The sequence below is a fragment of the Ptychodera flava genome, chromosome 8 (assembly GCF_041260155.1).
Source record: "Ptychodera flava strain L36383 chromosome 8, AS_Pfla_20210202, whole genome shotgun sequence".
Lineage (NCBI taxonomy): Eukaryota > Metazoa > Hemichordata > Enteropneusta > Ptychoderidae > Ptychodera > Ptychodera flava.
Genome location: NC_091935.1, coordinates 12,177,847 through 12,190,464, shown reverse-complemented (window position 1 = coordinate 12,190,464; position 12,618 = coordinate 12,177,847). Strand labels below are relative to the sequence as shown.

The following is a 12,618-nucleotide window of genomic DNA, read 5'->3' as shown; positions in this document are numbered from 1 at the left end:
AAAAGATTAAATGCATAAAACTGTAAAAACTAATATAAACATGTTTTTCTAGTATTTTAGATAGAACTGGTAGAAGGGAGATAGGCCTATAGTTGTTAACATCACTTTTAGAGCCTCCCTTATGAATCGGAACTATTTCATCACATTTGAAACAGTCGGAAAATGTACCACTATAAGCTTCAAGATTAAAAAGAGTTGCGAATATTTGTCAGACATTTCACCACTTTACAGCTCTGGCCAAGCGCTAGTCTGGCTCGAACTTCGCTACTAGATGATACTAGAGTTTGTTAATTAGGCGGGTAAATATCCGATATATATCGAAGATTTTATAGCCTTAGAGATCTATATCGTATAGTATAGTAGCCGTAAATATCGATTGGATATTTTATAATTATATCGCGGTGTCCTCTTGTTGTCAGAGCATCTGTATAAAATGGCAAAGACGAGACGACAGACTTTGCATGGCGTGAATATCTCTTTCACTTCTCAGGAAATAAAGATGGCAAGTTCTTCAATGGTCACTGGTCTCTCTTTGCTTTCAGCGATAGTGGTATTCTAGCAGTAATTGAAAAGGAGCAAACAGTCCTATGACCTTTTTCAATCCTCCGAAAAGATAGCGTTAAAATAACAACAACTATACTGCCACTAGCGCGCTACTGTACTGCTGGTGTCACCGTTTTCATTAGTCCCTCACACCTGTCGGCCACCCCTAAAATGTAATGGTACAAGTCGGCTGGGTACAGAGTTCAACGACGGCGGTCCAGTTCGAATTGACTTCGCGCCTGAGTCATTAACTGTCATTTTTCAGCTGCAAGGAGTAAAGTTGACCATCGATAGGAGTTACAAGGGCTCTAACATTATCCGGGAGCAGGATTATAGTGAAATTTGCACACGGTAAGGCGAGATTCTCTAATAATGCGGCCCCGTGTGTGCCTTGACCATGCAGTGTAGATCCGCACTGCAGCTTTTACACTAGCAGGTATAGGAAGAAATTGTAGCCCTGGTTGGGGCAAGGCGCGAGCCGCACGACAGAAGCCCAATCCCCACCAACCAAGGGCTACAATTATTGCAGCTAGACTGATCTCGTTCTCATTAAGATGCGTCACAAGTTTGCGTCGAACGGTCAACGAACAATATTTAGAAATCTGGAGACATGGCACATCGCAGTTTTATTTTAGTATTTTATATTTTACAAAAGATGTAAGAAGCAATGATTTTGTTGAAAATTCTGAAAAAAATATAGGAAGATTTGATCGCGAACACATTTTCACTTGGGGGTCAACTAGCCCTGCGTACGATGCTGTGTGTTCCGCTAGAGCTAACCGCCCCGCACACCACAGCCCTGCAAAGACCCGTACGTTGGGTCGGTGACTTCAAATCCATTTTGGGACTTGACGTAAAAAGCCAAATTACTGTCGAAATTCAGCGTTCTTGGGCCCAAGTCGTATCCCAGCCTACCTCAGCTACTCGATCGCTTCCAAAAATGACAGTCTTTTATTCACTTCTCGTAAATAACCGTCGATGTCGGCAACTCTCTCGCTGGCCCTGCGTACGATGCTGTGTGTTAGCTGTAGCACATAGCATCGTACGCAGGGCTAGGGGTCAACATGGGGTCGCAGCCATGTTGCCTCAAAACTTATTTCCGTCTGCACTCAAAACTCAAAAATGTCGCATATGAACCTGAAAAATCGATGTAATTTTGTCAAACTTCGGCGAAATTTCAGCCTATAGACTAAATTTCATCTAGGTAAGGTAAATTTACTGAAATTTGATCGACAAATAATCCTGAGCTTGAACGTGACAGCTCGCCTTCTCCGGGAAGTCATGCATCCGGCCAGCTGCCCATATGGCCGGGTGCATGAGATTGTTTTCAAGCGACGGCGGCAGACCGTACGGGGCTCTGGATATGAACCTACCGCCGGTGTAGCTGTAATAACTGTTGCGTTGTTTTTAATCACCACGGACGAAGTCCGAGGGGACTTATAGGTTTGGTCATGTCCGTGCGTCCGTTCACGCCTAGTACCCAACCCCAGACAGATGCACGTCGATTTGTTTCACAATGCTTTCAAATTTGGCCGTGTTAGAGGACTTTTTAGTTTACACCTCCATAGACTCCCATGTATAAGGCAGTTCTCCATAGATTCGCATGTATGATGCCAAGAAAAATAAAAATTTAGTTTCTCATCGTATTCATATTGCCTAAAGGATGCAGTGACACAGTTTTTTTGTCCCCACGGATAAAGTCCAGGGGGCTTATAGATTGGCTCATATTCGGCTCATTGCTTCGTTTAATAACCAGTTAATCAAATGCCTAATTGACAGGAGGAAATTCAAGACCATATTTGAATAGTAGTATATATTGTCCTCAAAATTACTCCATCACGGCCCAAGTACTCATTGCCTTCAGCAATACTGCCTTGTTATTATTATTATTATTTGGTGGTTTCCAAAGCTTACATAAAACGAAAAAGACTAACATAGTGACAGGACAGGAAACGCCAGTTGAAAGCCATATTAGAGGATTAAGTGTTGCTAAACACATATTTTCCGCTGCCATAAGTCTTAATATTTTATTAAAGCTCGGCCCACAGACACTTATGAAGTTCACAAGGTTAATTTTCAATTTTGATGAGAGGGTCAAAATTATCAATTTAGCAAATATTTACAACGAAAACATCACGATATTTCTAAAAGTTAGCAGTTTTTGCGAATAGAGGTCCGTTTTGCAATCTGCGTAGTTATTTTGTGAACACTTGTCAAGGAAGTGTTCGAGGGTTAAAGGAAACTCCTGCAAGGCTTTCATTTCATTCTCTCCAGTGGTACAAAATACCTTGTGACGATGCAAATATATGCCAACTATACAATTCTCTTCGTAGAATTATGAGATGAAAAAGTGGACACGACAAGAAAACTCTCCATGAGTTGAGAAGATTACCGTAGCGTGTTTAAAGTTGTTGTGGCACGAAAATAGTTTGCAGCAATCTGTACTATCTGACTCGCTATGTGTATAACAAAATCATTTAAATGTCTCGGCACGGAGAAACCTGCACTATAACGTTAAAACACCTCTTTTGTTAAGAAACGACAAATTCATCTAAGTTCCTAGCATTCTTCAATATGCTCAGGGCAATACTATTGTTCACTGGCACAGTTAAGAAAAGTCTTTCACTTTGCTGCAATCTGCAATATCCGACAAGCTATGCATATGTCTCAGCTCCGAGCAACCTGCACTGACGTTAAAACTCCGTCAAAGGTAAGAAATTACCAATCTATTTCAGTCCGTAGCATCCTCCTATAAATTCAGGACTCTATCTAAAGTCAACGGATACGTAAAGTCTACCGAGTGTACCAAAATACCCTATGCATAATACCCATTTTCAAATGTCCAAAATTACTATATGTCTGCGGATGGCGCTGAAGCTGAATTACTGCACGCTTTTGGAATGTCACAGATTTACTGCATGTTTTTTGAAATGTCCCTGAATTACTGCACTTTTTTTGAATGTCTTTGGAATGTCCCATAACTAATGCCCGTTTTGGGATATCCCAGAATTACTGCCCGTTTTTGGAATATCCCAGAATTACTGCCTGTTTTTGGAATGTCCCAGAATTACTGCCTGTGTTTGAAACTCTCCAGAAATATAGCGAGTCTTTAATGTCTAGTGTTTCTGAATTAATGATTTGAAGCTAAATATCACATCCTGAGGAAGATTTATAACTAAAATCCAGGCAATCTTCAAAATTAGCACAATCAAATGGAATTCAAAAGAAATCAAAGCCAAAAAATTGAGCATTATGATAAAACTAATTTACAAACTAAATCATACAAACACTTGGACGTACCTTAATTTCAGTATTAAATTTATTGTATATTCCTTCCACCATTAATTGCTATATGGTCTCAAAATATTAATCTTAATCATATTGACATTTTGTATTGGTTAATGTCAAAGCTTTTATCCATGTAAATATATTTTGAACGGTATTTCAGCACACTCAATGAATGAATTCTGACTAGGTCTGGAATTTCTTCTGACTTGACTATTGAATATTGTCAGGAATTATTTTGAAAATTTCTCACATGTGCAAAATAGTTTTGACTGAGCCCAATTAATTCTACCAAGAGACAAATGGACAAATGCGCTTAATCGTGACATTATTCGGCCAACCATTTTTCCACCCTGAAATCAGAGAAAGAAAATCGAAATATGGGTAAATTTCATGATTTCGTCGGTTCACTTGACCGTTTTCATTAGAATTGGCTGTTAAAGAGGTTGAGAAATTCGTGCGACCATTCCTCTGCATGTAACAGACACAAGTGCCTGGAGTTGCCAGTGTATACTACAGAGAGAGAAGATCCAACGGCAACTCCAGGCACCTGTGGTAACAGGTAGCTTTTTGAGACTCTCAAAGTTGCTCTGAAACATTTAGTAATGATTATCTTTTAAAGAGCGACGGTGAGACAAATCGGAATAACAGCCCGCGATTCACATTAGCGTTCTTTGAAAAAAATTAAGCCATCATTGGCTAGAATAAAAATAAAGACAACATAAAGACAAATGATGCATTACCAGGCACACACCCACAGTTCAATTTTCCATTTATCCCCTCTGTCCATTTTCCCAGATTAAAGCAAAGCATTTCTCTAAAAACACATGTTAAAAGAATGGTCAATCTACACATGTGCATATGAATTGTATATTCGCAGCACCGTTCGACACTGAATAACTGCATGGAGTATGCATGGACGAAGATTCATGTTATCAATCACAAATACAAGCTTGTGAGCTTACAGCGACTCCAAAACAATCTCAATAAATGAATCTTCCCCGAAGTATACAAGTATACGGCATGTACAAGCAGCGCTAGCCGTATATCACCGTGACAATCATGCCTGAAGATGACGTAAGTGTTCTTTTTGAAAGTTGATGGGCGATTGGAAACAAATTAAGACACGGCCAACACTTGAACAGCTTTATTACCTGGCTTTTACTTTCTACAAAAGTACAAATCAAACCACACAGTGCGCTTGGATGCAATGTTACTCGAGCCAAAACGGCAAGTTTAGACAACCACCATTTGCACAGCAATGTCGTCGACTTTTCCATACTTAAAATAGCCAAGTAAAGCGACCTTGATCTCACAAATATCATTCACATCACAAGCTGCGGTGGAGGATAAAAAGAGCTATAATGAGGAGATCAGTCTGCATCGGCAGTGCCGGCTCTGTTTAATTTTGCACACGTCATAGCATTGATAAAGATCGAACACATGCGGGCAGTTTTTGGGGGCCACTCTCAGTCCCCTCTCTAGGGGGCATGTATTATAGACTTATAATGACACGCATTGACGTCAAAAGCGGTCCAAAAGAAACACCTTTTCCAAGTATGATGTCATTGTGAGAGTCCCTCGTAGCTCTCAGCGTAATAATTGGCACTTTTCAAGGGAGACAACGCATGGTTGTATTCAATTTTGACTGTCTGGAGCACAAGCGATTCTTACAAAGTCGGGACAATCATGTACAAATGACTGCAGCGTTTTACGAAATCTTTTATACTCGTATTCGTAATGAAAGGTAAACTGAGAGTATATTCTCTTTCTTGCTTGCTGACTTTGAAGGGACAATCAATTCTAGATCGCTGCTAGCGCCAACTTGGAGGATCGTCAGCTATTTTAATTGCTGGCCACTCTCTTGGCAAAATAAGCATGCATATCAAAAACCTTCGATGCATGGTCAGGGTCAATATCGTTCCGGTCCCTAAATCATAGAAATGATAGGTGAGGGTTATTTGGGGTCATTTCAGGTAATGCCGTCCGTAACTTAAATGTGCTTAAAATTCTGAAAACACCATTTTGAGATCGTGCTGTCTTAGCTCGTAAACCAGACTATAGTTATCCCCAGTTCGTAAGATTGCTAAGCTGTGTTTGTTATCTGGGACATGCGATTGGGATCATTTTTCATGCTCTCCCTAGCACAAATAATCAGACGAGTAGCATTGTATTTCCATAAGTACCTATTGTTGGCTAATGATCGCACCGGAACGAAGATTGGTATGAAAACTGAAGTGAAATACGTAACTTTACAACTTACTATACGTATGTACAACTTTCAACTTGGCAAAGCCTGATGAAAAACGCCCTCAAGAGACGAACATGAAAAGTGGAGTCAATACGTTCGTCTTGCACAAATTTGTACCCTGGACAAAATCATAATTTAAACATACACTTACATCTTGAAGAAACAAAGTTGCTCTTTTTCTTATCGATTGTTCAGACAATATTATGGAAACATTTTACGATCTGTACCCAAACAAATCAAGTTCCGTGTGCATCTTTCATTTGCATGGCTGAACATACACTGTTACATAAGGTTGGGACATCAAGCAAGCTGTTTAAACGCAATCTTAATCGGCCGTGCCCTACATATATTTTGTGGAGTGACCCTGATATAGATAAGGATGATAGCTTTCCCTAACATTGCCACCCGACGTTGAGGGCGCCAAGTAGTAGCTCACAGAATGGAGTTCCCCGTCATCCTTTTTTCTTTCCTCTTTTTCATATTTTTCCTTCCTTCCTTTCTTTCTTTCGTTCTATTTATCTTTACTTTTTCATACCCGAAGATTCGACTTCACCAAGTGTCAAATGTTAACGACAATAGTTACTTTTACATCTTGTAATTTCGAAATTTAAACATTGTAGATGGAACTGAGCAACTTATGTACATTGAAAAGCTACTTCACCCGAACAATTTTCAACCAGACCGCCATAGTACCACATTTCATCGTTGTTTCAACTTTGCCCTGTATTTCCGATGATTAAACGAATGCGAATTAAGGTAGAATGCGCCTTTGGAACCGTGACAGATAGTCTGACTCTAAAATGTTTACAATTATTTTCTGGTCTAGCACTTGGGCTAATTTTAAAGCTTTTGGAGAAAATTAAAGGCAAAGTTTCAACGACTTGGTTTCCCGAAAATCGTCCCGCCCCCCGTATAGTCAACACAGTGATGGCGGCCATTTTGAATTTCAAATATCTGTATGTGTCAGGCACTACGCTTCTCTAGTCCAAAATTTTGCACCGTACCCCTTTATTTTTATTCTGGATTTGGTAAGAGTATGGTTGAAAATTTCCTTGCGAGAAGTTTGAGCAACAGTTTAAGTCTTTCAATTTCGTGGCGCCTTTTACTTTGATAAATTGAACAAATCTACTCAGTACAACGCCTGGGAATTGAATCTTTTCTCTCGGTCTGGGCAGTATCCAAATTCGCTTGCCTAGGCACTCGGTCCCATTTGTCACAGTCAGACAAAGTGCTTGACTCTATAATCGGCTCAACGGTTGACATCATAACCTGCACACAGGATGCAGCAAGAACACGAAGTGGAGTCGAAATGAAATGTCCATTTTTTTCAACTGAAATAATTATGAACAGTATTTCTTGAATTAACAGATTACAAATGGCGAATAGGGATTATACGAATAAACCGTTTTTATAAATTAAGAAAAATTTAAATTGTTATCGCAAAATGTTTGTGTTTTTCACTGTTATACATGATCTGACAAACGATCGGCGAAATAGCTCAGAATAATGACAACACGTATAATTGATGCAAACATGTTGACTTTCTCACTGAATCGATCTAGAATGAGCGGGACCTGATGAATTGTTCTCCGTCGACAGCACTGCTTTCGGTGACTAGCAATTCTACCACTGAGAATCTCAAAGAAAAGTGGAAGTTTGTGGACGAAAAGTAAGTGGGCAATCGATGACCGAAAGATCGTAGCCCATTCCTTTTGAATTAAATTTGTTTTAGGGCAGGCGGACTAACTTTACAATTCACAAATGTAAGAATAAATGATATGGTCAAGGATGGGGAGAGAGAGAGAGAGAGAGAGAGAGAGAGAGAGAGAGAGAGAGAGAGAGATACAGACAGAGAGACAGACTGAGCTCCTACGTGAGCATAGTATGAGCATAGTCTCAGTTGTATGTTCTTCATTAAAATTTTAATACGGCGAAAGTTCTATCTGGTTTATATCCTATCTTAAATTAGCGAAAAACATACGAAACTATGGAAGACAATAATGGCCAAAGCTTCAGCCTGGATTCAAATATAATGCTGCCACCGAAATTCAACATAGAGGATAGGATTTTGAAGCTCCCGATACGTCATTTTTGGGGCAGAGCGCCTGGACCAGCCTGAGAAATACAGCAACATGTAAGCAGGAATACGTTACGTTGTCTTTGTTATTATTATCAGTAATAATAGCAATTATATATATATATATATATATATATATATTATAATATATATATATATATATATATATATATATATATATATTATAAACTTGGGGTTGAACCAAACTGCCACACCTGTTTGTTAGGTTCCCAACGTATTTATTATACCTCAAACACAACGTTTCGCTCTAAAATTAGAGCTTCTTCAGGTGTTTTCTACAATGAAAAGTACGAACAGAAAAATTACAATGGTTGAGTAGTATAGGAAAATGAACAATGTAGAATTAAAAGTATCTGAAAGTCTGTAAATGTACATAAATGACAAGAGAGAGCCTAACCTAGAGGCTGTGGATAGGGTCAAAACTGTCTGGACCGACGCCGAGAGCTGGAAACTGGTGCGCAGAAGTACAGGCGAGTCCCTTTAAATACTCAAAAGTTGATGTATGGGGGCGCTACTGAAAGCTATGTAAATTTTGGGCGAATATTTTAGGCCAGCTTGGGACAGTCTGTCAAGTTTTTTGATCCATTGTGATTCTAAATGCTTGCGCAGTTTGTCATCCTTTTAAATGACTTGTATGATGCCTATTACTGAAATATCACTGATACTCTGTTGATAATTAAAATGTATGGCAAACGAGGTCTCTTTTTTGTGACGCACTGAGAAGAGGTGGTTATTGAAATGAAGTCGGAGAAATGTTTTGGTTTCCCGACATACTGTTCACTTCTGATCAGCGTTGGCATGTAAAGGAGGTATACGACGTTTTTGCTGTTGCAGCTGATGGCATTTCTGATTGCGTATGTTTTGTTGTTGACCGTGCTTTGGAACTGTGATGTATTGAAAGTATATTTGCAAATGTTACACCCCCTTGTAGACAGACATTTGGTGAAACCGGGGGTGGGTTCACCAGTGTTGTTCAATATTCAAACGGACTAGGAGGTCCCTGAGATTAACATTGCGGCGGTGTGATATAATTGGCATATTAGAGATGGCTTCTTTACACCTTGATCGACTTATGCAGTGTTGGAGGTTCAAGGACATGATGAATTTCAAGTTAGGATGGCGGGAATTATGACTAGTGGGATGCGACAGTCTGCCTGTTTGTTTTTGTACTGAAGAAGAACCGACCCAGGGATGGATTTTGCTCTATTTATTTGTTCTCTAATGAGGTTGTGAGGGTATTCCTGTTCAATCAGCGATTGTTGTACTGTATCAAGGCGTGTATTAGGCCGTTGTGGGTCCGAACAAAAGCGACAGCCAGTTTCATATGTCCGGGGTGTGGTGACTGAAAATGTTAATATTGACGGGTATCAGTGGGTTTTTCGTTATTGTTGTGTTGAATGAATTGATGTCATTCAGAAATTCCATGATGATATAAGAGAGAGAGAGAGAGAGAGAGAGAGAGAGAGAGAGAGAGAGAGAGAGAGAGAGAAATTGCATTGAAATTTCATTTATGACTCTGACCTAAAAATTTGGACAAAGTACCCTAGGCTAGGAGGGGTGTATTTTTTTGGCTAATAGATACATGAAACTGCTGGCATCAGCTACATTTTTATTGTCGTCAACATCGTCTGTAACGATCACTTTTTCAACTACTTCAATGCCAGCTTTCTTGTAGGCTGATTGTACGAAATCTTCATCGACGGTCATCGCAAAGAATTTCTTGTCGCCTACCGAGTAGTAACATCCACCTATTCTTCCCCAGTGGACGACCACTCCGCCGTTTCCAAGCATCGAGTTGAGCGCTCGAACACTCCGCTCGTAGGACGCTTGATCCGCACAGGCCATCTCAAGGCAGCTGGCCACAATTATGACGTCAAACGGTGCATATTGCTTCGGCGCAATGGGATTCTCCTTCAGAACGTCCGCATGGTATGACGTCATGTAACTTCCGACGGAGTTCCTCTTGAAGATCTCTCCATGCTCTCCCTGTGTGTGGGAATATCATTTATGAAATCACTATAACAGAGAACGTTGGGCAAGGTTGGCGGGCAAGTCCACAGAGATAACGTTGAATGGGAAAATGAAAGGGAAAACACCATGTTTGTTCCCCACACAGGATACAGGGGTCTGTAGATTTTCATGAGAAGTCCATCTCGTTCCTTGCACTGTAATATTTCCGTAAATAGGTTCTCCTCGTGCTCTCGTTCTGTGAAGTCATTTCACACGCCTGTCTCACTGCTGATGTTAATGTCCGTGTAAGGGTAGAATGTGCGTCAGGGACAAGATATTAGAACTCTCAAACTTTTACAATTCTTTTCTGATATACCACTTGTTGGGGTTCATTTTAAAGTCTTGGTGTAAGAACACTTTTCACTGCCTTAGTTTTTCGAAATTCGAAAATTTTATTTTTCGCCATAGAGTTAACACAGGAATGGCTGCCATTTCAAATTTCAAATATCGGTAAATCTTGGGTTATTGGTTTTCTGTAGTACCAAAATTTGCACGGTGACCCCGCCCGATTTTTATTGTTGATTTGGTAAGAGATGGTTGAAAGTTTCATTTCGGAAAGTTTTGAGCAAAAGTTTAAGGCTTTCACTTTCGATGTGCATACTACATTAAGTCCTTGCAGTTGGTTTGTCTTTCACACATGGCATAAAACAGGTGAGTCAATCTACCAAGTTTTTTGCGAACCTGTATTCTAAGCAAGATTTAACGTGTGACTGGTTTCAAATTTTATGAGAGGTTTTCGAGCTACTAGCCTGATGCTCCTCAATGTCCCCAATTCGAATCCACTTGATCTCTTGATTCCGTCCTCTTACAAATTTCGATAATTATTTCTTTCTGAGAACTCAAATCTACCTTGTGTGAAAAGTCTGAAAAGTCATCATGATGCCCCCCAGCATTAAAAGATGTACTTTGAGACAAGATAAGATAAGACAAGATGGTGATGTAAGATCGATGGAGACAATTGGACAAAGCGCATGGGTGAGCATAATTTTTTTTTGCAAACACTATCAGTGCTTTCATATCGCAGGGAGATGTTCAGCCTGTGCAATACATATGTGGTACTAAGAGTGACCCATACCTGTTGCCCTGCAATTCAGCCACGTACTGGAAATGTTGCGACCAATCGTACGCACTCGGGTCGTTTCGACCCATTTCCGAATCTCTCCTCGGCAGGGCTCGGTGTAATATTCGGAACTGATGATTTCGCTGGCTTTCCAGGTGAGTGAGATCGGCGGTGAATGCAGGGACCTCCCCGAGCTCCAGCACCCTGCTGTCATCGCTGACCAGACCTGTGAAGGAAGATTCGAGCAGAGAGGCGGGCGGAGAGACAGAGACACAGACGAAATACATGGAGGCAAAAGTAGACAGGTAGAAGGGGTCCGGCAAACAGCGAAAATAGTATGTGATGAACACGAGGTTAGAAAAAAGCGATGGGGATTGGTCAAGTAAGGTAAGCGAGGAAAAAGAGGAAGAAACCGGGAAAATATAAGATTATTGTTGTTGTTGTTGTTTGTCAACAATAACATTGCATATTGTACAAAATACATTGTTTTACCGCCACTAAAAGATTGAAAGCATCTAACGTTGCAGCAATTGTCCCTTCAATCAAAGGAGTAGAGACACTGTGTGCTTCAAAGTTATATATGATTCAACACTCTGTAGGTAGAACGCGCTATGGGGAAGATATTTGGACTCTCGAAGTTTCCAGAATATTTTCTTGTCTTCCACTTGTGGGACTCACTTTAAAGATGTTGGGGGAGGAGAGATTTTTTACGTCTTACTTTTATTTTTCTGTCTTTTAACTTATGAGCTGCTAACGAGTTATTTAGTCAGGGCGATACGCCCCCGCGTTGGTGATCGGTAAAACAAATTTAATGAAAGGGATTAGGGAGGGTAATTAAGAGATGTACACTGTTTTCTTTGAAACAATCCACAGATAGCAAGGGTAAGTAATAGGCACACACACACACGACACGGTAAGGCGTGTACCGTAAAAAGCCATAATTGATCATATTCTACAGACGAATAATACCCTGTGGTTCTGCAGGGGAATTTAGTTCACTCTGGCAAGAGATAGGTGATAATGACATCACGTAATTAACATGTCCATCCCTGTTTGACACATTCACAGGCCCGGCGCTCCAAGGGTCTTTGATGATGTTGTGCAGTGACCGTGCTTTAGCTAACATATTGCATTACAATAAAGAATCAATAGGCGCCCGTGAGCTCCAAGGCCCTACGACAATGCATCGCTAATAAACTTTCAAAAGGGTTTACGTAAGTAACTCCTGTCATCCAGTTGGCATCATGGATGTAAAACTATTTTTACATTCATGGTTAAGGTGGCTGGAAAGGCTATTTTTGCACCAATTCTTTTCTCAGAGTTAATGTCAAGTTTCAAGTGTTAGAATCAAGATATTTAGTTCAAATTTTC

At 40.2% G+C, this 12,618-nt stretch overlaps 1 protein-coding gene across 1 annotated transcript; it reads right to left on the bottom strand.

Annotated features, from left to right (window-relative positions):
* Positions 1–9,725: 9,725 nt before the first annotated feature.
* On the bottom strand, positions 9,726–11,534 carry LOC139139525 (nicotinamide N-methyltransferase-like). Its single transcript, XM_070708437.1, has 3 exons — positions 11,263–11,534; positions 11,037–11,091; positions 9,726–10,163 (listed from the first exon to the last, which is right to left on the bottom strand). The coding sequence occupies exons 1-3, from the start codon at positions 11,532–11,534 to the stop codon at positions 9,726–9,728; spliced, it is 765 nt and encodes a 254-aa protein (XP_070564538.1).
* Positions 11,535–12,618: the final 1,084 nt, after the last annotated feature.

Coding starts and splice junctions, on each gene's coding strand:
- LOC139139525 (XM_070708437.1), bottom strand. CDS start 11,534: ATGTATTTCGTCTGTGTCTCTGTCTCTCCGCCCGCCTCTCTGCTCGAA. Junction 11,092..11,262: donor GCTGAATTGCAGGGCAACAG/GTATGGGTCACT, acceptor CTTGTCTCAAAG/TACATCTTTTAATGCTGGGG. Junction 10,164..11,036: donor TTTCAGACTTTTCACACAAG/GTAGATTTGAGT, acceptor TCCCACACACAG/GGAGAGCATGGAGAGATCTT.